Source organism: Oncorhynchus mykiss, chromosome 14 (assembly GCF_013265735.2).
Source record: "Oncorhynchus mykiss isolate Arlee chromosome 14, USDA_OmykA_1.1, whole genome shotgun sequence".
In the NCBI taxonomy this organism is placed as follows: Eukaryota; Metazoa; Chordata; class Actinopteri; order Salmoniformes; family Salmonidae; genus Oncorhynchus; species Oncorhynchus mykiss.
Genome location: NC_048578.1, coordinates 15,860,514 through 15,888,382, shown reverse-complemented (window position 1 = coordinate 15,888,382; position 27,869 = coordinate 15,860,514). Strand labels below are relative to the sequence as shown.

Sequence of the window (27,869 nt, the reverse complement as noted above, 5' to 3'; positions counted from 1 at the left end):
AGACCATTCATTGTGATGAGCGTGTAGTACAAGCAATCAAATTCCTATAATTCCCGGAAAATATCAACATTTTCATGTTGGCAACCAATCAGCAAGTGGAGAAGGTGGAGCTACTAATCCAGTATGCGTGCCCCAAAGCCACACGTGATCCGGCTGTAGTTCCAAGTGGTCACATCGGAATCAGGAGGTAAGTAATGACGAACAAATATCACTTCTTACAAACATAAGTCGCTAAATTATAATGTCAGTCAAAATTGATATAGGATGTTCAGCTGTTTACATACAGGCCAGTATCGTTTAATTGCAATACTGAATAAGATCAAGAACCCATGCGTGGTCTTAGCATAGACTGGCTAGCTGACGTCCAGCTAGCAAGCTAATTTAGCCTAGTTAGCAATTAAGATAACACATTAATGTAATTGTTCCGTTTATTGTCATGTAACATCGTCAGTTGCACACTTTGCTCGTGTGTTCATTTTGCAGACATTTTGTGTAAGACAAGTTGGACAGGCTAACGTTACCTAACTTGGCTACATGGGAGGCATCGAACGTGGATAGCAAGCGATACCAGCCTCGAGTTAAAGCAAGGAAAATGGACAAATATTGCCTCTTTGTTACAATAACGTTCCGACATTTTCACAAACTATATTGTAGTTGACTAACACTAGAAATCAGTAAAAAAAAAAAGTGGTGATGATGCAGCAGTGTGTGTCATGGTGCGAAACCAATATATGGCTATTTAATTAAATATCGTACACAAGTAAATGAATGGACTCATGATAAGCATTCTGCCCTAACTATGTAGCTATGTCATTTTTCGTGTGGTCATTGTAATCGCGTTTCCTGTGTTGGATATAGTGGGTAACATTAGCATACTCCCTTCAAAAGGGGGTTATCAAGATGAGTACTATAGCTAGCTACAGATAATATTATATGAAATCATTTTCCTTAGGAGCTACATGAAGCCTGCTTATAGGAATTGCTCCGTGTTTTATAGGAAAACCTTGTTACCCCTGTTCTACCATGGAAACGGGTATTACTGGCAAAGCACTTAGAAGTCTGACCAGTTTTACAAACCCACTTCCGCCACTGAATGAAACCAGAAAGTGCAACGGCTAGATAGAGGTCATACAGCGCCCTCTTGGAAATGTGGCTTTTACAGTTTGCTTATCTAACGGAATTGGTTAGCTTTGGGACACATCAGAAGTCTTTGTATTGGTTGGACTCCCTGAGTTGTGCATAGATCTGGTGGCTGGCGACCAAAAATAACCATATCACAACATGGCCAGCTTCACCCCCCCCCCCCCCCCCCCCCCCCCCCAATTTATTTTCTGCCACCAAGGCACATGTATAATTTCTAGGAACTGGATTTACAAGATGTAAAGTGAAATGTTAACCTCGCTATGAAATAAATGTCTGAATCCAACTTTTGTCTGAACTGCACCATATTCCTGCTGTGTGTGTGTAGTGCTTGGTCTAATTGCAGGAATATGGTGCAGTTCGGAGAACAATTGGATTCGGGCGCTTATTTGATAGCGAGGAACACTTCACTTTATATCTGGTAAATCGAGTTCCTAGAGATTTTACGTATGCCTTTATTGACAGGAAAAGTTTTTGGGGGGTGAAGCCGGCTATATTGTGATAGGGTTATTTTCCGTCGCCACCCACCAGAAGGATGCAGAACTCAGGGTGTCCAACCAATACAGACTCCCGATGTTTCCCAAAGCTAGAATTGGTGTGTCTTATTGAATGGTTAGCTATTGTGAGAAATGTAGTTGGTATTCTATATAAATAATTTATTTGAATGGGCATAGGAAGTTGGACATTTGTTGTTTAACCTTGTTAAATAATAACTTCTCAGTTCTCTGGTGGGTAATATTTAAAACAGATCTGTTATGTTTTAAGATTGGACATTAAGAAGATAATTGCATTTTAAATCCACTCAATTTAGTAACTAATGTTGAATGGCACAATAGACTGATACACATGCTTTAAAATATAATATTAGCTTTTACATAATCTTCTTACATCTTGCAATATCTTTTTTGAGATGGTCAAGGCACGGGGGGGGGGGGCTTTGGGTCCTTATCTTATCTGCTTTAACCCAGGGCGCACCCCTTCCCAGATCCTTACAGTATGACCTAGACAAGGCTTCACAGCACAGAGTTGGCTTTCCAGTATCAGATGCTGCATGTTTCTTATCCATGAGAGGACACTCTGTGAAAGCACAGTTCGACATCTTGCACAAGATGTCTCCTACTTAGATGGTATACACTGAGAGAACCATATGACCTCAGCATTAGAAGACAGCACTGTTTTCCCCAAGTACAGCGTGAACTGGATGGAATGAATTCAGAAGACTGGCTGACAGATAACACTCCTTGCTGTGTTGCTTGAGCACTGATTGATTAGTCTACAGTCACCTCCCCTCCTATCTGCTCTGCTCTCAAGAACATGTGACCCCTGAGGCATGATGTGAATGGGGGAAGGCTGTCCACTTGGCAGCACAACTAGGGTCTCCCCTCCTGTGTGTGTGGTGTTTTGTTTGCCCGCATGACGTCTCCAGCCTTTGTTGAAAAAGTTACATTTGGCACTACTCTCACATTTATCCTTCTGTCCCTCCCACCCCTGGCCCACAAAACGCCCCGCACCTGTCCTAGGCTCCAAGCACCCTTCAAGCTCCTGTGTCCCCCAAACAGAGCGACTGTGGTTAGGGCTGGGCGATATATCGAATGAATTAGAATTTGTTTTTGTGCGATATTCCAAATTCTTGTATTGCAAGAATCACGGTTATTTTCTGAGTTTGGTTTGTCTGCTTGTTCTCATGTTGTATTTTGGGATTCATTGTCCCAAAGGTGGGAAGGCAGGCGAAAAGCTTAGATCCAAAATCAGCCTATAGAAACACATTGGCCTTAGTTTGGACAGATTTTAATGGTTTACAAACCAGGCCCTTTCCCCTGCCTCTCACGTCAAACAAGTTAAGAGATCACATCCTTCTCTCTGACAAGTGGTTTCAACTTGCTATTTGAGGTTTGGTTAAACAGAATGGGTCATATGGACACCAAAACACATTGAGATATTATTCTACTGTGATAGAGTAACTTTTCTAACAATACCCGTTATGTCTGAACTGGTCAAATTATGCTCAGAGCAGACACTACTAAAACGAGAGTATCAATATGACAACCCCTCTCGTTCCACATGTTCTGCACTACTACTATAATGAATTGATGGTGGAATTTATTAAAGTACTGTAATTGTCCTGACACCAGACTTATACATCTTCCAAACAGGCTCTGGAAAATCAATGTTCAGTTTGTCGCTCGCAGCATTAGGAGTACCGGTAGCAGCATTTTAGCCAAAGACTGTTATACTAGCTGTCTAGTATGTGTTTTTCTAAATATGCAATAAGCATACAATACAATCATATAAGGAATTGGCAACTCATTCTGAGAAGTAAAGTACCCTACATGACCAAAAGTCATCGGCATTCATATGGAGTTGGTCCCCCATTTGCTGCTATAACTACTTTTACTCTTCTGGGAAGGCTTTCCATTAGATGTTGCAACATTGCTGTGGGGACTTGCTTCCATTCAGCCACCAGCATTAGTGAGGTCAGGTACTGATGTTGGGCGATTAGGCTTGGCTCGCAGTTGGCGTTACAATTCATCGCAAAGGTATTAAATGGGATTGAGGTCAGGGCTCTGTGCAGGCCAGTCAAGTTCTTTCACACCGATCTCAACAAACCATTTCTGTATGGACTGCGCTTTGTGCAAGGGGGCATTGTCATGCTGAAACCGGAAAAGGCCTTCTGAACTGTTGCCACAAGGTTGGAAGCAAAGAATCATCTAGAATGTCATTGTATGCTGTAGCGGTAACATTTACCTTCACTGCAACTAAGGGATTTAGGCCGAACCATGAAAAACAGCCACATACCAGTATTCCTCCTCCACCATACTTTACAGTTGGTGCTATGCATTCGGGTAGGTTGTCTGTTGGACTGCCAGATGGTGAAGCATGACTCATCACTCCAGAGAACATGTTTTCACTGCTCCAGAGTCCAATGGCAGTGAGCTTTACACCGCTCTAGCTGACACTTGCATTGCGCATGGTGATCTTAGGCTTGTATGCCGCTGCTCGGCCACGGAAACCCATTTCATGAAGCTCCCGACAAACTGTTGATGTGCAGATGTTGCTTCCAGGGGCAGTTTGCAACTCGGTAGTGAGAGTTGCAACTGAGGACAGACAATTTTAATGCGCTACATTCCTCGGCACTCTGCGGTTCTGTGAGCTTGTGTGGCCTACCACTTCGCGGCTGTGCCGTTGTTGCTCCTAGACCTTTCCACTTCACAATAACCGCACTTACAGTTGACCAGGGAAACTCTAGCAGGGCAGAAATTTGATGGAAGGTGGCATCCTATGTTGGTGCCACATTGAAAGTCACTGAGCTCTTCAGTAAGTCCATTCTACTGCCAATGTTTGTCTATAGATATTTCATGGCTGTGTGCTCAATTTTATTCACCTGTCAGCAACGGGTATGGCTAAAAAAAGCTGAATCCACAAATTTGAAGGGGTGTCCACATACTTTTGTGTATATATGTCTAAGTTACTTGATTTCAACATCTGAACAAAGTGGACAGGCTAACATGCTTTTCAAACAGAGACAACTTCAACCTTGTTGGCTAGCAAATAGATCCAAGTTGGCTAAACTTGAAATGTAAAGATTAGCTGGCCAATCACTATCACGTGGGCTTGAGAGATTGTTGATGAGACCTGTTAATTTTCTATAGCCTAATGCCTGCTACGAGAAGTTGGGCATTATTAGTGAATGTGCATTATGCATGGTTCTGATTAAATTTGTAACAAAGGGCATTTTCATAGACTTGAAAGCCAGATCAGTGATATTGCCCAAGCCGAACTGTGGGCCTTGCAAGTCAACTACAACCCCTTTGCCTCACCCACTCCCAAAAGTATTGTATCTTAACCCCTCACTTGGTCATCAAGAAGATACATGCATGGTGCTTTGGTGGTGAGCTTCCCTCTGGTTATCCCCTCTCTGTTGGCAGCCTGACTTGTTGCATGGAAACACCCTAGTCACAGTTTACAAACAGACGCATGGCAGTGCCCTCTGTTAGAGAACACACCAGCTGTCGCATAGACAGACACCGCCAGGACCATCACCGGGCCTGAAGGTGTCCCTCTTGGCTAGTGAAAGCAAAGTGGTGACAGTGTTTCTTCTATGTATGAAAAGCTGTGAAGGGAAAGTTGAGATTCATTTCTCTATAGGCACTGCGTGGTCATCACTAGTTAACACAGCCACAAATTCATAATTATGCCTAACACCGCCTATTTCTACAAATGTTTTTGTTTTCCAAAATGTTTACGATATGGCAAATTTTCTCTTTGTGGCTGTGCGAACTAGTGACAACCACCCTGCGTGGCTGTTGCCTGGCTACCCAAACCCCTTGCTACACGCTAGTGCCGATTTATGATTCAATCGACTATTGTGATATCTGACGTTGATGGTATATGTTGCAGCAAGACTATACTCCATTTAAAATGTACAAATCCTAAACTGTGCAGTTTTATCAGCATGTTTAAATTAATTAACTAAGCCTTATTTTTTTAACCGCATGAAGATTATTTAATGAGAATGCGACTAATATTGTAAATAAGCAAAAAAAATTGTACTTAGCGTTGTCATTAACGGCACAAAACGATTATATTCGGTATGGTGATATTGGGAGGAGCATATCATAGTAGATGTCCACCAACGGTTTCTTCTCTGCAATAAGTCAGGATTTTAGTACCTCCCAACGATTTGTACATTTCGCGCGCGCGCACACACATACAGGCTGTGTTCGCAGCTCCCCTGATTTGTCCCCTCAGGACACTCCTTAAGGGATATGGTTGTAGAGTTGATGTGTCCCTTGGGGGGGGGGGGGGGGGGGGGGGGGGGGGGGGGGGGGGGGGGGGGGGGCTAGTTATCTGGACAGATGGGAGTTGACTGGGGGGGATGGGAGTATAGCTCTCACCCACCTTCAAGGATTTTTGTCCAGCTACTCCAGTGATTTTCTTTTCACATGTATAATCGGGTGAATAATGTCGGCAGTCAAGTCTACAGCCGGTGGTCCTGTAAAAACGGTGCACTGAACGATCGCCGTACCAACGCTAGGTCCACATTCGGTGCAATGTGTGCGAGCCTTTAGAATGCACATATGACCTGCAGAACAAGCTCAATAGAGATACTGAATAGGAGTTGTGATGAGAACGGTAGTACTGGAGTATTAATCTTCATACCATATATGGACAGTTGTCCATATATGGTATCTTGACCTAATAACCATTTTGTTTAGACTGTCTGGGCTAGTTACCACCATTACTGCTGTTCCATGGGAAGTGCTAGCCGGTGGTGCTACTGATGCTAATACCATGTGGGGTTAAGCTATGTACATGGTACGTATAGTGTGCGATTGCATTCTAGCGTGTAGGCGCTGGTAATCTCCCGACAAAAAGACAATTGGTAACTTTGGTTTGTGTGTTAATGGACTTTGGTTAGATCCCTCTATATTATGACTTGATTTTAGATTAAATTATGGTTGAAGAACATGCACTGCTCAAACAAATAAAGGGAACACTTAAACAACACAATGTAACTCCAAGTCAATCACACTTATGTGAAATCAAACTGTCCACTTAGGATGCAACACTGATTGACAATACATTTCACATGCTGTTGTGCAAATGGAATAGACAACAGGTGGAAATTATAGGCAATTAGCAATAAAGGAGTGGTTCTGCAGGTGGGGACCACAGACCACTTCTCAGTTCCTATGCTTCCTGGCTGATGTTTTGGTCACTTTTGAATGCTGGTGGTGCTTTCACTCTAGTGGTAGCATGAGAAGGAGTCTACAACCCACACAAGTGGCTCGGGTAGTGCAGCTCATCCAGGATGGCACATCAATGCGAGCTGTGGCAAGAAGGTTTGCTGTGTCTGTCAGCGTAGTGTCCAGAGCATGGAGGCGCTACCAGGAGACAGGCCAGTACATCAGGAGACGTGTAGGAGGGCAACAACCCAGCAGCAGGACCGCTACCTCCGCCTTTGTGCAAGGAGGAGCAGGAGGAGCACTGCCAGAGCCCTGCAAAATGACCTCCAGCAGGCCACAAATGTGCATGTGTCTGCTCAAACGGTCAGAAACAGACTCCATGAGGGTGGTATGAGGGCCCGACGTCCACAGGTGGGGGTTGTGCTTACAGCCCAACACCGTGCAGGACGTTTTTCATTTGCCAGAGAACACCAAGATTGGCAAATTCGCCACTGGCGCCCTGTGCTCTTCACAGATAAAAGCAGGTTCACACTGAGCACATGTGACAGACGTGATAGTCTGGAGACGCCGTGGAGAACATTCTGCTGCCTGCAACATCCTCCAGCATGGTTTGGTGGTGGGTCAGTCATGGTGTGGGGTGGCATTTCTTTGGGGGGGGCCGCACAGCCCTCCATGTGCTCGCCAGAGGTAGCCTGACTGCCATTAGGTACCGAGATGAGATCCTCAGACCCCTTGTGAGACCATATGCTGGTGCGGTTGGCCCTGGGTTCCTCCTAATGCAAGACAATGCTAGACCTCATGTGGCTGGAGTGTGTCAGCAGTTCCTGCAAGAGGAAGGCATTGATGCTATGGACTGGCCCGCCCATTCCCCAGACCTGAATCCAATTGAGCACATCTGGGACATCATGTCTCGCTCCATCCACCAATGCCACATTGCACCACACTGTCCAGGAGTTGGCGGATGCTTTAGTCCAGGTCTGGGAGGAGATCTCTCAGGAGACCACCTCATCAGGAGCATGCCCAGGCGTTGTAGGGAGGTCATACAGGCACGTGGAGACCACACACACTACTGAGCCTCATTTTGACTTGTTTTAAGGACATTACATCAAAGTTGGATCAGCCTGTAGTGTGGTTTTCCACTTTAATTTTGAGTGTGACTCCAAATTTATACCTCCATGGGTTGATAAATTTGATTTCCATTGATCATTTTTGTGTGATTTCAACTATGTAAAGAAAAAAGTATTTAATAAGAATATTTCATTCATTCAGATCTAGGATGTGTTATTTTAGTGATCCCTTTATTTTTTTGAGCAGTGTATATCAGTTGTATACTGCATATGGTAATGTGGACCTAATAGTACTCTTACATACTCACTCTCTCTTTGACCAGCCCCACTTATTTGGCTAATGGTATCAGAACATGCTGAGGGGTGAGAGTAGGGGGGATTTATGAGGGCACAAATTGTAATCTCATTGGCTTTATCCGATTAGAGAAGACAACCCAATCCCGAATCAATCCTTTCCCCCTAGGTACTAGCGAAGATCTGAGAGGATTGGATAGGTATAAGGGCTCAGACACAGCAATAGCGTTTCCTGGCCGAGAGTACTTAGAACCTCTGAATGCAATTTGAAACGAATGCACACTGATTTTACATGCAGAATTATTTGAAAAAAGTTGGCAGTCTACTGCGGATGGTCCCTAAAAGGCGATTGGCAGACACAAGCTAGATCCACATTCAGTGCGACATGTGCTAGCCTTAAGAAACATTATTATTACAATCTGATAATTCGTCAGAATATTTGCCACATTGCTTACACTTATGTAGTCCACTCCAGTAGATGGGTGGTAGGGAAGGCTAAGGGTTGATTTGGGACTGTGTCGGAGGAACATATGTCTGTGTCCACACAGTCTGTCCTAAATTATTTGTATTGTGTTGAGTAAATTGCCTGTGAATAATATGAAAGTTAAATATGTGTCGTGTATAAACTCAGTGGGTGTTATATGGCCTGCTAGTGTAATCTCATTGGGACTGATCGCATTAGGGGAAAGGCTAAGGCTGCATATCCCTCAGGCACCCCTCTCGTCGCTATGGCAATGGGTGCCAGGGAGGCTCTGGGTAACGGCATGGTGACCATATGCCTGGAAACGGTCAGGGGGTGTGTGCGTTCTGCAGGCATGGAAAGGATAAACCTTTAAAACCTTGGGAGGGAACCTAGTAGTGTTAATGGACCATTTTGGTTCCAGGAACTTTCAATTTTAGTCCTTATAAGACCGGGGATGTCGGTTTGATTCCTGCATGGACCACCTATTCCGCTAGGCTTTTTATGTTCTAATAGGATAAAAAGCTCTATGTAATTTGACACAATGGCCACCTGCTCTGGGAGTAACCTTTTTTTCTCCAGCTCAACGATATGTTGACTTGCATTGTCACTCGCCCACATATTTCTGGTGTCTCATGTAGTCCAGTCTCTCACATATTCTTCCTCCCCTGTTTCCTTCCTTTAAAAAAAATCTTGTTTATCCCCTTATTTACTCTTTATTTAATGGCTGCATTTTCTCTGCTGTCATTTCCCTTTCTCCATCACATCCCTTCCACCATCTTTCTTTCCCTACCCATAGCTTCCACCGTTTGAAATCAGCCTTTACTCTTAGTCATTTTGATGTGAAAGGAACGGATGGGTGTAACTAAGCAATAATACTGTAACTCCGCTCCTCCTCCCTAGCCCTCGAGGTAAGGTGGCTAGCAATCTGAAATGGCTAAGGAAGGAATTCAATAGGAATCAGTGTTTTCCCCCATATTCATTACCGGTATGTCATTTAAAAAAAAATGTATTTCTGCCAAGGTGTGCTTTTAAATGGATCATCTGTTAGAGGCATTCAGCTCTTACCCTACAAGGTCTGAAGCCTGCTAGTTTTCTGTTCTATCTGATGATTAATTGCACCCACCTGGTGTCCCAGGTCTAAATCAGTCTGTGATGATAGGTGAACAATGAAAAATGCAGTGGAACTGACTTGGCGGTCCAGAGTTGAGTTTCAGGGGTCTTGCCGCCACTGCAGAAAAAAAAATCCTATGGTGAAACATTGGGAATCTGAATGTAGATGCAAACAGGAAGTGGGGGATCTGTTAATTAGCCAAAGTAATTAGTAGGCTCGAGTCAGCAAGACTATCACTGTTATCTGCCATACTTCTTATTATTAAAGCACTTATGGACAGCTGAGGCAACCGCTCACATTTTATCCTAGTTTATGAATTGATCTCTCTCCTCTCCCCTAGACAATGGAGTTGAATGTGAGGTGTGTTGTGCTGCTGGCCGTGGGCCTGTGCTCCACGCTGCTACTGACCACAGTGGCCGCCCACCAGGAGGAGGAGGAGCCTATCATGGAGCTGGCGGAAGACATGGGCGTGGAGGACGAGCTGGAGGACCTGGGCCTTGGGGAGGAGCTTCTGGACGGGGAGGTGGAGCCAGAGGATGCAGACACACCACCGGGACCGCCTCCAGCCCCTAAAGTAAGTATCCTATTGACCTAGACCAGTGTGTATGAAGTTAGAGTTTTAGTGGTTAGATAGTGTAGCTCCTGTCTTTCCCTCCAGCACACCCACATTGTGACAGCCAAGGAGGAGAGGTTATGCCAACATGGCTGCTCACTGTTCCTCTCAAGGATAAATGGATCATAATTTAGTTTACTGCTTGGATATACTCTGCATCGACTCAAAGGGAGTGTCTCACTTGTACACACATACAAGCCAACCGACCCATTTTCACTAGTCAAATGTCCACTGTGAATGGGCTGTAGAGTCTTAACCAAAATATCACAGATGAGACAAATTGTTCACCTGCCACTTTAAGGGTGGGAGGTTACCGTGGTTGTGCAACTACAGTCATGTTTGTGCCTGTGAGATTGAGTCTGACTACTAGAAGTGTTGTCTTCTCTTCCCTAGTAGTTGAAACTCAAACATAGAAAAACAACCTAGCTTGTGAACAGAACAATGTAAATAGCCAAGAAACACAAGGACAAAGTCTCACTTCAGTAGACTTTAGTTTAAATTAAATTAGACTAACTTTTATGCTTGTGCACAGAGCTTCTAAAAATGAATCTTTCACTCAGCTCTATACATACGCACAGCCCCCAGCCAGGCAGTGCTGCAGCGCAAGGTGGAATAGTCTCTATTGGATTTGTAGTTCTTTGACTTGGTACAATTAAATTACCAGCTAACAAAATGGCAGAAATACTTACAAAACGACAGCTTCTGCATTATTTATTTTACTATAAATTTGATCATGCTTTACTATTTTTATTCACACATGCGAGTGAAAGGCTCACTGAAGCCCTGAACACCAGCCACCGTGGCTGGTGAAATAGACATCTTACCCGCCAATGCCAAAACCTACCTGCAGGTGGCGGGTGTTCATTTTAGACCCTGTTTCTACATAAAGGATATGGCTAACGCCAGAGTCATGAGACGTTTCCAGTGGTGAATATCTCTGACTAGCCTAACTTCAGTAGAGGTAGGGAGGCATTTAAAATAAACTCTTGAGGTGATACATTGACTAGCAATGTGACTTGAAGGTTTGCTATCTGACTGACCTACGTCCTCCCTTTGCTCTTGCATAGGACACACACACACGTGTCCTGGTTGGCACACTGGGCAGTAGACGAGCTGACCCACTGACCCCTCTGCTCTCCGCTCCTCTCTAGGTGACCTACAAAGCTCCCGAGCCCATGGGGGAACACTTCTTCGCCGAGTCCTTTGACAGGGGGACCCTAGACAGGTGAGAACTCATTAAACTTTGAAACAGTGCTGTTAAACACAGGCATTATTATATACAGTCATTTGTAATGCAAATTACATCTACATCAAGGAAGATATATTCAAATATGCTTTTCCAAAATAACATGGGTGTTATAAACTGCATTTATTGTCTTCTCTTCATATGCCACACTGCTGTTTGAGTGCTCACTATAGGACCAGCTGCCATTTTGACCTAAATACGAACCCAGCCCCAAGGTCATTCCCCCAGGGGCTGTCCCTCTGGTGTCCCTGTTTACTTGATTCAAGTCAATTTGCTTCTCCTGTTTCAGCTGGGTCCTCTCAAAGGCCAAGAAGGAGGATATTGATGAGGATATCGCCAAGTATGATGGTAGGCACTAAGACAGTTATGGCCCTGGTCAGAGAGGACCTTTTTAGTCTAGCAGCCAATGGCAGGTAGACAAAAAAAAAAAAAAAAATTACCAGCCACCCATTTTTTTTGTACTTTTTTTGTAAATATTTTTCCCCGCATTAATTACACAAAAAAACAGCAGTTATTTTTTGCGGATGAGCGTGCTTTGTAATGTTTCTAAATCAATGAATGTTTTACTAGTAAGATGTCATGTGGTATATTGCTCAATTTAATTTAATATGTTGTGAACTGAGTCTTTTTAACCAAAATAGAGATGAGACATTTTCAGCTGCCCCTTTAAGGTTACCGTGGTAATGAGGCCACTTGAGTCATCGGGTGTGCCTTTTGAAAATTGGTCTTCGCTAGCATTGAAAAACAGCCTGACTTGTGAACAAAACACTGTAAATATCCAAGAAACACATGTAGAAATTCTTATTGTAGTAGTTACACCAACTTTTATGCCTGTGTAGATTGCTTCTAAAAACAAATATTTTAGCACTTCACCCCCCCAGCCAGGTGGTATAGCTATAACATTAGGATTCATTTTTTTTGGTGCACTGCCAGATATGAAACAAAACGGCAGAAATACTTTGAAAACAGCTACTGCAGCATGTGCCCATACTTGACTTTTTACTATTTTTATATAAAATGCTCGCACTGTAGTGGCCCAAGTGTGACCACCCGCTAACATGGCTTGTGAATTAGATATTCTTACCTGCCAATGCTAAAATCTACCTGCATTTGGCGGGCGGTGGGTGTTAAATTTAGGCCAGGTCTCTGACACATTGTATTAAGTAGGGCACAACATAGCAAATCATTTTACAAACAGAAAACAAAAATGTGTGTTTGGTGCTTAATGAATACAACCTAGCTTTGGCTCCATTCAGGCAGTTATCAAGTGAGTATATTCACATATTTGACCTCCTCCTTGCAGGTAAATGGGAGGTGGAGGACATGAAAGACAGCAAGCTGCCTGGAGACAAAGGCCTGGTCCTCAAGTCACGTGCTAAGCACCACGCCATCTCAGCCCAGCTCCTCAGACCCTTCATCTTCGACACCAAACCCCTCATCGTCCAGTATGAGGTCAACTTCCAGCAGGGGATCGACTGTGGCGGTGCCTACGTCAAACTGCTCTCCCAGACCCCAGACCTTAACCTGGTAAGCCACACGTCTGCACCAAAGATTTTTATAACGAACCCAAGATAGACCACAGCCTGTCGTTTCGAATGGGAACAAATTAGTCATAGTGGGCAGAACAAGAAAGTAGGGGGGCGAAGCCAAGGCATGTTATAGCATGTTTTCGTTAGGGAACAGCTACTTTGCGAAGTGAGTGTGCAATAACTCGATGCACCCTTGGACTCATTCTAAAAACCGATTTTGAATAATTATAATAATAAAATAAATAGTATACTTTTGCAAATGGTTAAATCTACAAAACTTAGTCCACTCTTTTCTTAAAATATTATAGTTTTGGAAACAGGAAACTGTATTGAGATCAAATGTTTAATCGGTGAGAATCTGCAGAAGATCAGCCAAAATCCATCTCGCTCCATCATCTCCCACTGCCAGCCACTGGGCTTCCTCTCACCACCATATTTGGTAGTAAGTGGAGACGCCAAGCGGATGCTTCATATTTATACATCCAGTGAAATATCTGGCTCATTATTCTATCCGTGCACCATGCAAGCTAAGACACTCTCAGAAAACACAAAATAACCTCTCAAAAGTGCTCTGTTTATGTAGAAGACCCCTTAGCTTGGTCTTCATTTCAAATGTACCAATGTAGACAGCCTGGAAATCCAGTAGCCAGTTACACATTCCATAATGCTCTAATACAGAGCCACAGTAAATGTATATTTGTCCTTCCCACCAGGATGAGTTTGTTGACAAGACTCCCTACACCATCATGTTCGGACCAGACAAGTGTGGCGAGGACTACAAGCTGCACTTCATCTTCCGCCACAAGAACCCCAAGACTGGCGAGTACGAGGAGAAGCACGCCAAGAAGCCCGACTCAGACCTGCGCACCTACTACACCGACAAGAAGACCCACCTTTACACACTGGGTAAGACATTTCAACATGTTCTCAGGCACCATTCAGGTATCCCTGCTGTTGTAACTGGTGAGATGTCACTTAACGATCACATAGAAATTTATTGTGTAGGACACGATCGTATGCCAGTTAGATTAGGGAATAGTGTTCGTTCTGCTTGTTACATTTCTATTAGTTCCTCTAACCATTTCTGTCTCTCTCCCGCCTCCTAGTGGTGAACCCAGACAACAGCTTTGAGGTGCTGGTAGACCAGACAGTGGTGAACAGTGGTAACCTGCTGACAGACATGACCCCACCCATCAATCCTGCCGCCGAGATCGAGGACCCCGATGACCACAAGCCAGATGACTGGGACGAGAGGCCCAAGATCCAGGACCCTGACGCAGTCAAACCTGAGGACTGGTAAGGGCCTGTGTGTTAGAGGGAGAGAGAGGCTATTTCAGCAGGCTAGTGTAACGGATGTGAAACGGCTAGCTTAGTTAGCGGTGGTGCGCGCTAAATAGAGTTTCAATCGGTGACGTCACTTGCTCTGAGACTTTGAAGTAGTAGTTCCCCTTGCTCTGCAAGGGCCGCGGCATTTGTGGAGCGATGGGTAACGATGCTTCGTGGGTGACTGTTGATGTATGCAGAGGGTCCCTGGTTCGCGCCCGTGTTTGGGCGAGGGGACGGTCTAAAGTTATACTGTTACATTAGCTTACATGTAAATTACACAGCATGTGCATGTTTCAAATGTAGTTGGAATGTTTTGACATGGGATAATAGGAGTGTGTCCTGTGGACAGTTTTATGTTTGTGCCAGGTGTGGGGGGGCTGTGTTAGTGCGTGTACCCTCTAATTCACCCGCCTGCCCCACAGGGATGAGGATGCACCAAAACAGATCCCAGATGAGGATGCAGTGAAGCCAGACGGCTGGCTGGATGATCAGCCAGAGTACACCAGTGACCCCGACGCAGTCAAGCCCGAGGACTGGTAACTACCATACCGTCGCATTCAGCTCACCCCGCTATCTTGCTACACTCTCAAACTGCTGTCTCTCTCCCCTCCACCATAGTACTCCATCTCTTCTGTCTTTCTCCTCTTTCTCTACCTTCATCTACCACCCCTCTGTCTTCTCTCTCCCCTTCGTCTGGTCTCTCCCCTTCATATACCACCTTCCCTCCGTCTTCTCTTCTCTCATGTTGTATCCTCATCTAGGTCAGCCCACTTGTGTGTTGGAAGCTAATTGCTAGCCTTTGCGGCAGCTCCTCTTCTCTGTGAAGAGAGTGGGCTTCCTGGTGAGAGGAGCTAATTTCACAAGGCATGTTTTGCCTCAGGACAGCCAGGCCTGGTTTTTGGGCTGCGACGAGCTGCTTTTCCACTGCTTTGATGTCTCACTTCTGTGGCGGAAATTAAATTAGAGCCGGTAGAGAAGAGCTAGATGAACAGGACACAGTGGAAAGAGGGCGGAGACCAATGTTGAGATACGGGCTAATGACCCCTTTTCGAGGTCCTCTAAATGCAGTCTCTTTTCTTTCTCTTGTTCTTTGCTTTCTCACACCCATAGTAACTTGCAACCGTATACCATCATTTTGTACACTGTATGACTGCGTCTGTGACATTGTCGTAACTTGTTCTTCTTTTTCTCCAGGGATGAGGACATGGATGGCGAGTGGGAGGCCCCTCAGATCCCGAACGCCCTCTGTGAGACCGCCCCCGGCTGCGGTGCATGGCAACGGCCCATGATTGACAACTCCAACTACAAGGGCAAGTGGAAGGCCCCAATGATCGACAATCCCAACTACCAGGTAACCCTTCACACCTCCCAGCGTGTACCAAAGCATCAGCCTCTTTAGGAACATGCTTCATCCCAGTGAAGTGTGTAGCCTAAATAACATGCACACAATAGTTTCACTTGCTCTTCCAGAATTTGCCAACTATTTGTACACTATATATACAAAAGTATGTGGACGCCCCTTTAAATTAGTGGATATGGCCATTTCAGCCACACCCATTGTATAAAATCGAGCACACAGCCATGCAATCTGTAAAGTTTGGAGGAGGAATGATGGTCTGAGGCTGTTTTTCGGGCTAGGCCCCTTAGTTCTAGTGAAGGGATATCTTAACACTACAGCATACAAATATGCAGTTCTGTGCTTTCAACAATGTGGCAACAGCTTGGGGAAGGCCCTTTCCTGTTTCAGCATTACAATGCCCCCTTGCAAAATGCGAGGTCTATACAGAAATGGTTTGTCGACATTAATGTGAAAGAACTTGACTGGCCTGCACAGAGCCCTGACCTCAACTCCATCAAACACCTTTGGATGAACTGGAACTCCTAATGCTCTTGTGGCTGAATGGAATCAAGTCCCTGTAGGAATTTTCCAACATCTAGTGGAAATCCTTCCCAGAAGAGAGGAGGCTGTTATAGCAGCAAGGGGGGGGGACCAACTCCATATTAATGCCCATGATTTTGGAAGTAGATATTTGACGAGCTGGTGTCCACATACTTTTGGTCATGTGGTGTATGTATTGATGAGAGCTTATTTATATTATCTTGAATAGTAACTTTATTTCATGTGTTTAAGAAAATGTCCTACCCTTTTTTCTTCTTTTTTTCTACTGAGCTGTCATTGCAGACAAATCCCAATGTCCATACTTCGAACCCTAACATAATTGTAATGCTCACAGTACAGTGTACTCTACTCTCAATGTACCTCCACCTCTCCTTCCCCAGGGTGTGTGGAAGCCCAGGAAGATTGCCAATCCGGACTTCTTTGAGGACCTCCATCCCTTCAGGATGACCCCCTTCAACGCCGTGGGCCTGGAGCTGTGGTCCATGTCCAGCGACATCTTCTTCGATAACTTCTTCATCACCAACGAGCGGCACACGGCCGAGCGCTGGGCCAATGACGGCTGGGGTTTGAAGAAAGCTGCTGAGGGAGCCGCTGAGGTGGGTACAACTGCACATACACAGACACTGATATACTTGTACCCCTACACTTGAATGCTTCATGTGGATCATGAAGCATACTTAATTTGGATCTCTCGTGAAACGGAACTGTTTTTGCAAGCAAAGCGTGAAGATGGTGTACACAGGACCCGTGTAGAGGTATGTTGAGAGGTCGCATAATAGTTAGGACGGGCGAGTCCTCACGCCTCGTTGATAAAACAAAAAAATATGCTGAAATGTGATAAGGAAATGTATGCGGTGTCATTAACTGGCAGGACCACTCTTCTATCCTAACCATAGCACTTTCAACGTCTCTTTTGGATTCCTGTTGCATCTAAGAAGTAGAGTACAGCAATATCTTAATTTTCCCAATGGATGTTTGTTTTGCAGCAAGTGCAACTACGGGACCTATCCTTGTAGCCAGGGACTTCTCTGAAACGTCTCCATGGAGCTATGCAGATATTTTCTGCGTTGTATGAAGTCTCTAGCCTCTGGGGTTAGCAATAAAGTAAATCCAGACTAAACTAGAGGTGACGTGTTGTCCAACCACAGACTTAGAATCAGGGGCCGTCTGTATGAAGTGTTGTCTCAGAATAGGAGCGCTGATCAAGTATTAGTCCCCGTCCATGTAATCTTATTCATCTTTATTCAGAGAATATCAGTGGTTAGTGGTGACTTCTCTGCCTGTGTGTTCTCATGGGGACACCAGAATAGACACACTCCCCACGCCCTTCAGAGGAATGCTACTGGTTAGCGTGGCTATCTGTTCCGTGTGACGTGTAAAAACCCTGGCCTGCTCCGCCCATAAGTGGAAACAGACATACACATGGTGTTCTAGGGAGAGAGAGGCCAAGCTGAGCAGTAACAGTGGAACAGTCACTCACCATGCTACAGCTACTCCTCTGTATGAGTTGGATTTAGTTGAAAAGCTTCCTGGGCTAGCCTAGCATGACTCTTACCCGGTCCCTTTCCTGAGCTAGCCTAGCATGACTCTTACCCGGTCCCTTTCCTGAGCTAGCCTAGCATGACTCTTACCCGGTCCCTTTCCTGAGCTAGCCTAGCATGACTCTTACCCGGTCCCTTTCTTGAGCTAGCCTAGCATGACTCTTACCCGGTCCCTTTCCTGAGCTAGCCTAGCATGACTCTTACCCGGTCCCTTTCCTGAGCTAGCCTAGCATGACTCTTACCCGGTCCCTTTCCTGAGCTAGCCTAGCATGACTCTTACCCTGTCCCTTTCTTGAGCTAGCCTAGCATGACTCTTACCCGGTCCCTTTCTTGAGCTAGCCTAGCATGACTCTTACCTGGTCCCTTTCTTGAGCTAGCCTAGCATGACTCTTACCCAGAGGAAGAGTGTAGCCTGAAGTGGCTGGTGCATTCTTACAGCTAGAGTACACTGTTCCATAGGGCCAAACGTACAGCTGGGGCTGTGGACTATTAAGAAGCAGTGGCCCTGCTTCTCACACGCGTAGGTGGTCTCGCTCCATTGCAGTTGTGGCAAAATAAGCTTGTGTGCAGTAGAGTTGTGAGTCCAGTTGGGAAGATGTTGGCTCGTACCCAAGGATTAGCTGTTAGTTTGGTTGCCTCTCGTCTAAATCCCTGCAGCCCCAGACCTATGCTGCCTTTTATTCCTAAAGATGAATTCCTGGGATGCCTGGCATGTTGGGCTTAATGGCCCTCTCTCTATACATCTAGGCTTCTCGCTCTCCGGTCTCCGCTCTCTCTTAGTGCTCTCCGGTCTCTCTTAGCGCTCTCTGGTCTCCGGTCTCTCTTAGCGCTCTCTGGTCTCCGCTCTCTCTTAGCTCTCTCCGGTCTCCGCTCTCTCTTAGCGCTCTCCGGTCTCCGCTCTCTCTTAGCAGTCTCCTCTCTCTCTTAGCGCTCTCTTAGCTCGCTCTTTCTTGTTGTTCTTAGTCTCGCACACACTCTACCTTTCTGTCAGAAAGGTACACACACACACACACACACGGCTGTACTAGCTACATTCCACATGTACTAGCATTCCACTGCTTTCACAGCCTCATTGTTTGCTCTGTGGATCATTTGGTTTTACACTGGTAGCCATGCTGGGCCAGTTGGCTGCCACTGTTAATATGGAACAGCTCGTCTCAGGTCTGCTATTGTAGTATGGACGGAGTTGGATGCACACCCTCCCGTGATGTGTCATTGTTCTCCCATAGTATGCGAGACTTAGGTTAGGACTAAGGAATGATCAAAGGGGTTCTTTTGACTGAGATTGAACAAAAGCAAGAGTATTTTTGTTTTATCAAGTGCACAAGTATGTTGCACAAGTATGCACTGTGAAACAGGAAACCCCCAGCCCTTATGAAGACTCTCAGGAAGTGAGTGAGATGAGTAAAAAAAACCTCAATAACTTAAAATAAAGAAAAAAAGAATCATAACAATACATATTTAGGGTTCATATGAAAGATACAGGAGTGAAGTTTTTTGTTGTTTTTGTGGTCGACTTGGTATTGACCTTTTCCGACCATTTCTTAATGCCCCATACCCAACACTTTATTATTCCAGCCATATTGTGGCAAACTTGTTACAAAGAACTACTTTTAACGGCACCCCCAATAGTGCATATGTAATCCATACCCTGCTTGTAATGTAGTTGATGTTGGTTGTTTGTGGTCGTTGGTTCCCAGATCTTGACCATTCCGTGACTGTGTTCTCCCATCTCCTCTAGCCCGGGCTGGTAAACCAAATGATGACTGCAGCAGACGAGCGTCCCTGGTTGTGGGTGGTCTATGTGCTGACTGTGGCCGTGCCCCTCATCCTCATCATTGTCTTCTTCTGCACCGGAAAGGTGAGGGACCACAGACCATTTAAAGTTTAATCTCAATAGTGTCTAATTTATTATGAAAATTACTCCCACACACATTTACCTCTGCATGGACTTTCAGTAAATGTCGGTGGGAGTAAAATCCTTAATGGATGACTAAGTGATGTCATCAGAGACAAATGTTTTGATCTGTGTTAATGTGTATCTTTTCTCTCTCTCCCCAACAGAAGGCTGTGGCTCCAGCTGCAGCTGACTACAAGAAGACAGACGAGCCTCAGCCAGACGTGAAGGAGGAGGAAGAGGAGAAGGCTGAGGAGGACCAAGTCAAGGAGGAGAAGAGCCAGCCAGGTTAGGACTCATTGGCTCGGTCTCCCTCTGTCTGTACTGTAGCTTCACAAATGTATGCCAAGACGGTGTCATTTTACTTGACAATGCGTGCTGCCTTGCCTCACCTGGGGGTATTTCACAATGGTCTCAGTAAAAGCTAACTCTGTGTTGGTTGGTTTCCATAGAAGCAGCGGGGAAGAAGAGTGATGCAGAGGACAGCCCTGCAGAGAAGGAAGAGGAAGAGGAGGAGGAAGAAGAAGAAGAAGAGGCAGCAGTAAATGAGGAAACGGAGGCGGCAACTGATCAGGTACGGGACAGTAAGGCAAGTCTTGGTAAGCATGATGTGGTTTGTTGTGACGACAAATCAGAGCTTGCCACTTTTGTAGAAAGAGCATTGTAAAAACACTGTTCACAACTTCTGAGGTAAAAATGGCTTTAGAAATAATTGTGACGGGGTTGATTGTGTTAATTTAATCGTTCAGAATTGAAATAATGATGACCCAAATCTCCCTCTCATTCCCGCTCTCTCCAGAAACAAGAAGATGATGTCCTCAGGAGGTCCCCTAGAAACACAAAGGGGAGAAAGGACTGAAGTGGCTGCCACAACCCTGGATCTTCTGATTTAAACCAACTGGCCTGACCCCCCCCTCCCCCCGGCTCCCTTTATTCCCTACCGCCTCCGGCTGTCTTCTTCACACCTCCCCCCTCCCAGGACGATGAAGCGATCTCTCTCATCAGGATCAACAGAAAACAATCATGACTGCCTCCAATATGGAAGTGTGGATTCCATTATGGTGAAGATGAAGACTGAGTTGTTGGTGTAGAAAGGGGCTTTTTCGAACAGCGAAGAAAGAATAAATCGATTTCCCATACCATTCTGTAACAGTGCAGCAGACACTAACCTAGGGACCCCACCTTGTCTTCTCTTCTCCTCCCACCCCCAACACCCTATGCTTCTGCTAATCAGCCCCCCATCCATCCATCCATCCCGCAGATCTAGACAGTATTTATCAACCGGTGAATCTGGGCACCACTACAGCTCGTAGGTTTTAGCCATTTTCCCCCTCAATGTCTTCTTGCTTGGTCCAGTTTAACAGTCCCATGTGTTTTGTATGTGTCAGAGGAGTAGATAGACTTAACATGAGCATTTCTGTTGAAGGTCGACAAAAAAAAAACATGCAATTTGGATGTCTTGTCTGCTTTTAACACTGCAGTTGTGGTTTTGGGGGGGGTTTCAAGAGACAAACATTCCCATGATAAACAGGTCTCCTCGACATTTCATTCCATGTGGCTTCCACCACGTTTAACAAAAAAAAAGTGTGTTTAGTTGTAGAATACCTCGCTCAAGTTGTTCCTAATAGATTGGAGCTGGGAGTAAGGGGGGATCCATTGTACATGCTTAGTTCCCCGCAGAACTGTGGGGCGGGCAAAGTTTTTGAAACAGAGAGAGCTTAGTAAACGGGCTTCAATAGATTAGATTCTGTGCTGCGTTACACAGCCCTAGAGAGAAAGGTTTGCTGAACGTTTTTCTTCTGTGAATGTACTGTGACGTTTCTTTTAATACTTTGTACATGTCTTTTTTCATTTGTTTTTGATCTATAATGTAGGGATATAGTGTAAGTACATTAACAAATATTTGTGAGGGAGGGAGTATGTGAGGCTGGTGCTCGGAGGGGTGACTGTTGGTTGCCGGCAGGCTTCACGGAGATGCCAAGGTTTTCATACTGATGTCCTTGCTCCTGCTGACTCATCAAGAGAAGATGGAGAAAACAAATCCTGGCCCAGCTCGTGCATCCTCCTCCCTCATTGGTGGGATAATTCAGTCTCCCGCCTGGCTATTGGTAGCTGAGTAAGTAAGCACATCCTGTGACTGCATTTCCTAAGTCAAAAGCAACAGCAGCAGAATATAACACAGATCTTTAAGACTTTTACTCTTATGTTTCTCATGACAGTTTGAGTCTTACAAGAGTCATAAAGAGTACTCTCAGGGTGTCAGACAAGCTTCCCCCCTCACTACTTTCTCACTGAATGATTCATTGATGTCTTTTCCTTTTAAACTTAATCTCATACGACATAAAAAAGGAACTAAGGAGGAAAGATTGGAACCGCCTACAGTATTTTACGTTCCTTGTTTCTTTCTCCCATTCTTGTGACCCTGTCTATGCTCTTTTCAGAACATCATAAAAAGCAGTGGAAGTCAAAAGCCATTAGAGGTTTGTCTCATACAACAACAAAAAAAGAGTTGGCACTTTTCAAGGTAACTGAGGCTACCACGGAATCACATACTAGGTCATTTGCTGTCTGTCTGCATGGAACCCTGGTCAAGTTTTGTGGTCTCAGATTCCTTAGTGGTGAATGTCGGTCAGTCATGTTTGGAATCCTACAATTCTTATTCTCCGGTGTCTGATCGAGCGAGGTGAATGGGGATTGGTTCCCCCGACAAAACTCTAAGCTGCATGTGATTGGGTGATGAGGATCCACAGCAGTTGTTGGTTTATTGGGCATTCATCTACTACAGTACATTTTGGAGGGCAGGGAGGAAAAGGTAGAACTTACGATGTTACTCACAAAACAGAAATAAACAGATTTCATTAAGAGATTGGAGGTTGGCAGTGTGTTTTTCCTGTATTGGTCTCATGGTTTTGTGTGGCGGGGGGTCGTCACCCCTGAAATTTAGTTGGCATGTACAGCTTCCGCCTTGAGGAAATAGACCTCCATTTCTCATTGTTTTCTTTTTTCTTATTGTGAAATGACCTGTGTCATGGGGTGTATGCGATGTAGTTAGTTCCCACTGCAACCTGGTTAGTAATGTTTCTTCATGGTACCATTGCTACAGGGTTTGTGTGAGGCTTAGATAAAATATGAGGTGGGAGACCGAGACACCTAGTTGGCGTTTTCAAGAAAATGAAAAGGTCAGAACTACACTTTTATGAATATTCCTAAAGACATGCAGCTCTCCTTTACGCTCTTTCTGGCTACCTTTTTCATTTGCGTCTACAAAGTTGTCATTATTTTACCTTTTATTTGGTTCTACCTAAAGCTGCCTAGATAAGACTCCTAGACTGAACAGTGCACTGTAATGTACCTTACATATATCTCAGCTTTCCTGTGTGACAATACTCTGATGGGTCACCGAAATGAATGGGTTTAACCTAACTTAGTCCTGTACACTAGAGAGATAAAATGAACTATAAAGAGTTACCTTTGGTTATCACGGTTGAGATTTAATGTCACATCATGGGTAAAGTTGAATAATTGTTTAGTGGTGGCTTTAAATACTGTGATCACAAATAGCGTGCATATGTGAATATGGGTCACAGACTGCTCCTCTGACCCATGTCTGTTATAAATGCAGTCATCTATGAATGGGGACGCCATTTTCTTTTGATGAATAAAAAGGCCTAATAGAAACTGACTGGGAGCCCGAGTGTTTCATTGCTGCCTGTCACTTGGTATTAATCGACATTTCACCGAGCAGATATTATGCCCAGGCTGTTTGATGCTGCATATTTTAAAACTACAGTGCATTTGGAAAGTATTCAGATCCCTTGCAAACCTATAAAAATTAACTGAAATATTAGATTTACATAGGTATTCAGACCCTTTAATCAGTACTTTGTTGAAGCACCTTTGGCAGCCATTACAGCCTCAAGTCGTCTTGGGTATGATGCTACAAGCTTGGCACACCTGTATTTGGGGACTGTTTCTGGGGACCTTCAATGCTGCTGACATTTTTCGTGACCCTTCCCCAGATCTGTGTCTTGACACAATCGGAGTTCTACGAACAATTCCTTTGACCTCATGGCTTGGTTTCTGCTCTGACAGCGCTGTCAACTGTAGGACCTTATATAGACAGGTGTGTGCCTTTCCAAATCATGTCCAAACAATTGAATTTACCACAGGTGGACTTCAATCAAGTTGTAGAAACATCTGAAGGATGATCAATGGAAACAGGATGCACCTGAGCTCAATTTAGTCTTAGAAGGGTCTGAATACTTGTAAATAATGTATTTCTGTTATTTTCAATACATATGTAAACATTTCTAAAACCATGTTTTTGCGTTTTCATTATGGGCTATTGTGTGTAGATAAACTTATTTAATCAATTTTTAGAATAAGGCTGTAAGGTAACAAAGTGGAAAAAGGGAAGGGGTCTGATTACTTTCTGAATACACTGTACATTTTTGCTCACTGCACATTTCTAGTTGGTTGTACTCTTTTTATTTGCATGTGTGTGTGATTAATGTAATATGAACATTATTCGTACATGTAATGAATATATGAACTATGTTCATATTTAAAGCTTGTCAGCTATAATTCAGTTTAAATTCAAAAGAAATCTATGTTTTGAATCAATGGTCTCGCATTGAGCCATTTCTACATCTATGGCACTAGAGGTAAAACATCTGCTGTTCAAGTAATCCTGTATAGTAACCAGACCGCATCATCACATGCTATCAGTGCTTGAAGACTGATTAGAGATGCTTAAGGGTGCATTTGACCCTGAACAAAATGACATGAGAAGGAGGCTTCTTTACAGAATCAATTTGCCACAACTTTTCCTGAATGGTTTAATATACCCTAGTGTAACAAACTGTTATGCCCTGTTGCCTCCAGTTTAGAGTCAAGCTATTTTGGGAAGCCAGATGAACATATTTCAATTGTGTAATCTAATCAGTTTATTGGCCCGTTCATCCCCCTCCTCTCCCCTGTAACTGTTCCCTAGGTCGTTGCTGTAAATGAGAATGTGTTCTCAGTCAATTTACCTGGTAAAATAAAAATGTCACATAATAGGTGGTTCAACTGAGGGCTTGGCAGGGGTTGGGAGAGTTCTATCAGTGCTACAGTGTACTACAGTGACCTCCATAAAACAGCTTTGTTTCTGTTTCCTCTACAGATTTAGGATTCGGTTATAGTGGGGTTTTCCAGAGGGGATCCACATAGAGAATGATCACACAATGTAGCCTGGTTCCTGTCTGTACAGCTGGTGACTAGACTATAACCTGGGACAAGAAACTAAGAGGAACAATATGCTAAATATAGTCCTGGCCTTAGTCAATGTTTTTCTTCTTCAATTCAGTTGCATTAATAAGACGCAGTTGCATTAATTGCATTGCATTAGGCATGCTCTATTCTAAATTGCGCATGCGCATCCCCCCCTCTTCCCGCCCTGCAGTGAAACAGAATTGAGCAATCGGAAAGATGTTTAATGTTGACCAGGTAAACATTTAATGCCACATGTTTCTACAGTTCCTTTTGATTTATTGTACATTATGTAATGTTAAGACCATAATACTGTCAGTTTATTTTATTAGTCTAGTTTTATATTTAATATAATTCAAAGCTTGACATGAGTAAATCCCTTTGCTGATGATTTAACACATTTTGGTAGCTACTGTATCGAACAAACAAGCAATGATTTTGTAGCTAGACCCAGTGATTAATTTGAGCCGGAACAGGATCCTGCCCCTCTCCGTTTTGGACTGTTTTGTTCCGGAACCTATTTATGCCGGATCCGGTACTTCTCAAGGCATGAAAAATAATTGTCACTTTTTGCAATGTAAAAATTATAATAAAAGCAATCAAAGTTCATTCGAGTTGCCTCTTCCTTAATTAGCCTGCCACAACAAAAAAAATGTAATGTCAGAAAGTAGATTTTCAGCCCGGGCCTAATATTCTAAGAGTTGATTCGGTTTAGGCAGGCCCGGGTTTATGGTTTGCGCAACATTTGTAACCTGTTTGAGACCAATGCTTGTCGGTGGCTGTGTGAGAAGCGCGCCAGTATCTCTCGCATAACTAGAATGAAATTCACTATTTAGGATATTTCTCCCACTCTGCTCTGATAGACTTGAGCCTGCAACTCTCATCTTTCCAGCGTTGCACTTCATCATTTATTTCCTAATAGAATCATAGCCGCAGCACCTTTGATAAATTGAAATAGATTTGCCAAAGTTATAGAATTACGGCTGTCTGTTCAGAAATAAATGTAATAATTCATTAATAATACATTTCCCACTACACAACCAAAAGAGTATCAATTGCTTCTTTCTTTTTTTAAATTGCCAAACTGTGGATTGTGGCCCAATAACAAGGAATAGCCTACAGTCGGGAACGCGCGTCGGGGAAAAAAATAGCATGCAGACAAAACAGGCCTTTCGCAATATTTCATATACAATCTAGGGAAAACACAGGTTGGAAATCTAATGTCTCCTGCTGAAAACTGAAGACTATGCTGTAGGCTCCCAAACATATTTTATCAACTTCCAAATATTGTTTTGAGAGAGAGGTTTTTGGCACGAGCGCATCGGCTATCACCAGCGAGTGTGCTGCGCATCATTGGGTGAGTCAGTGAAACTGGAAAGCATTTTAAGGACTATAATTTCCCCCTCACATTGTAGCCACACGCCTAGGCTATTGATGGATTCAAGACACGTTTTTATGGATCTCAGATTATATTTGTCAGTGTCAAAGTAGCCTGCCATTTAAATGTTTGTGTTTATGAAAAAAAATATTCTACCAAAGTCTCCAATACCTAGGCTACTAAAAATGTTCACAATATGTGCAACTTCTGTAAGTGCCTCTAGTCGACAGCTCCATGCGATGATTGAAGGTGTTAGCTACCGGGGAACGCATTTCCGGTACCTCAGAAATCCCCAGGTTGCACCCTCTCGCGCTCACTTTTTGTTCCCGCACCTCCCGATTTACAAATTAAGCACTGGCTAAACCTGTCATTGTGCAAACAAGCATAGTTTACCCGTGTGTGTGGCTCATATAAAATTGTTTAAACATGGGTAGCTAACACCTTCAATTGGAATTCCAGCGCTCTGAATTCACTGATTATGCATGCATTGCAGATTACAAAAAACGACCTAATCAATTAGCTGCACTTTACCAGAAATAATATTGTAATCAGATTATACATATTTTAGAAAAACTAGATTAACTTTTTCATGGATTCCTAAATTCAGAAAGGATGTTTGCGAAAAAAACAACACCTTTCTGTTTTTTAATGACATTCAATTCAGCATTGGAAAAAGGCGCAAATTAATGTTTGTTCCACCTAAACGAGACTGACCACAGGTTAGAGACCATTTTGATGACACCAAATGCATTTGATGGATACTTTTTGTCTTATTCTAATGCCTTTTAAATGGAAAGTAATCAAAAAGTAACAAAATAAACTGATTACATTACTGAGTTTGGGTAATACAAAAGTTATGTTACTGATTCAATATTTTGGACAGGTAACTGACAGATTACATTTAGAAAATAACTAACCAAATCCCGATTGCCAGACGTGCATAGCTGCCATCAAAGAGTGGGCCACCAACAAACAAACAGGAGCAAATATAGCCCACAACATTTACACAAATATCTTGACCATCGTTCAGGATCCCAGCACGTCTGCCCGTGCTTCCGATGGTCTCATTCCATCCCACTTTTGACACCAATGTAGCGAACAATGAACCCTGGGGTGTATTAGCCGGATTCCGTTGCCAAACGTTTTTGCTACGGTCTGTGACTGATGAATAAACCCCTGGTCTCGCAACCCGTGGGCAAACTTCATGCTTACCATAAGGGCTACTACATTATTGCCTTCTTTCAAATCAAATTGTATTCATCACATGCTTTGTAAACAACAGGTGTAGGCTAAAAGTGAAATGTTTACTTACGGGCCCTTCTCAACAATGCAGAGTGAAAAAAAAATAGAGAAGTAATAATAAATACACAATGAGTAACGATAACTTTTATGTCTATATACACGGGCCGATGTGCAGGGGCACGCGG

At 43.9% G+C, this 27,869-nt stretch overlaps 1 protein-coding gene across 2 annotated transcripts; it reads left to right on the top strand.

The window, feature by feature from the left end:
* The first annotated feature begins 36 nt into the window (after window positions 1-36).
* On the top strand, window positions 37-23,496 carry LOC110488909 (calnexin). Of its 2 annotated transcripts, none has more exons than XM_021561370.2 (14): window positions 37-187; window positions 10,103-10,336; window positions 11,527-11,600; window positions 11,911-11,969; window positions 12,925-13,148; window positions 13,864-14,056; window positions 14,257-14,446; window positions 14,899-15,012; window positions 15,671-15,827; window positions 16,757-16,972; window positions 19,659-19,778; window positions 19,982-20,102; window positions 20,267-20,388; window positions 20,614-23,496. In XM_021561370.2, exons 2-14 carry the CDS (start codon window positions 10,106-10,108, stop codon window positions 20,671-20,673), a joined length of 1,881 nt encoding a protein of 626 aa, XP_021417045.2. In that variant the 5' UTR covers window positions 37-187; window positions 10,103-10,105; the 3' UTR covers window positions 20,674-23,496. The 2 variants fall into 2 exon arrangements, with proteins under 2 accessions (XP_021417045.2, XP_036798931.1); XM_036943036.1 differs by having other exon boundaries at window positions 20,267-20,403.
* Window positions 23,497-27,869: the final 4,373 nt, after the last annotated feature.

Bases quoted from the DNA above. Each gene is read 5' to 3' on its own strand.
- LOC110488909 (XM_036943036.1), top strand. From the start codon at position 10,106: ATGGAGTTGAATGTGAGGTGTGTTGTGCTGCTGGCCGTGGGCCTGTGC. The intron at 13,149-13,863 runs GTAAGCCACACG...CCTTCCCACCAG, and splicing joins AGACCCCAGACCTTAACCTG to GATGAGTTTGTTGACAAGAC. The intron at 19,779-19,981 runs GTGAGGGACCAC...TCTCCCCAACAG, and splicing joins TCTTCTTCTGCACCGGAAAG to AAGGCTGTGGCTCCAGCTGC.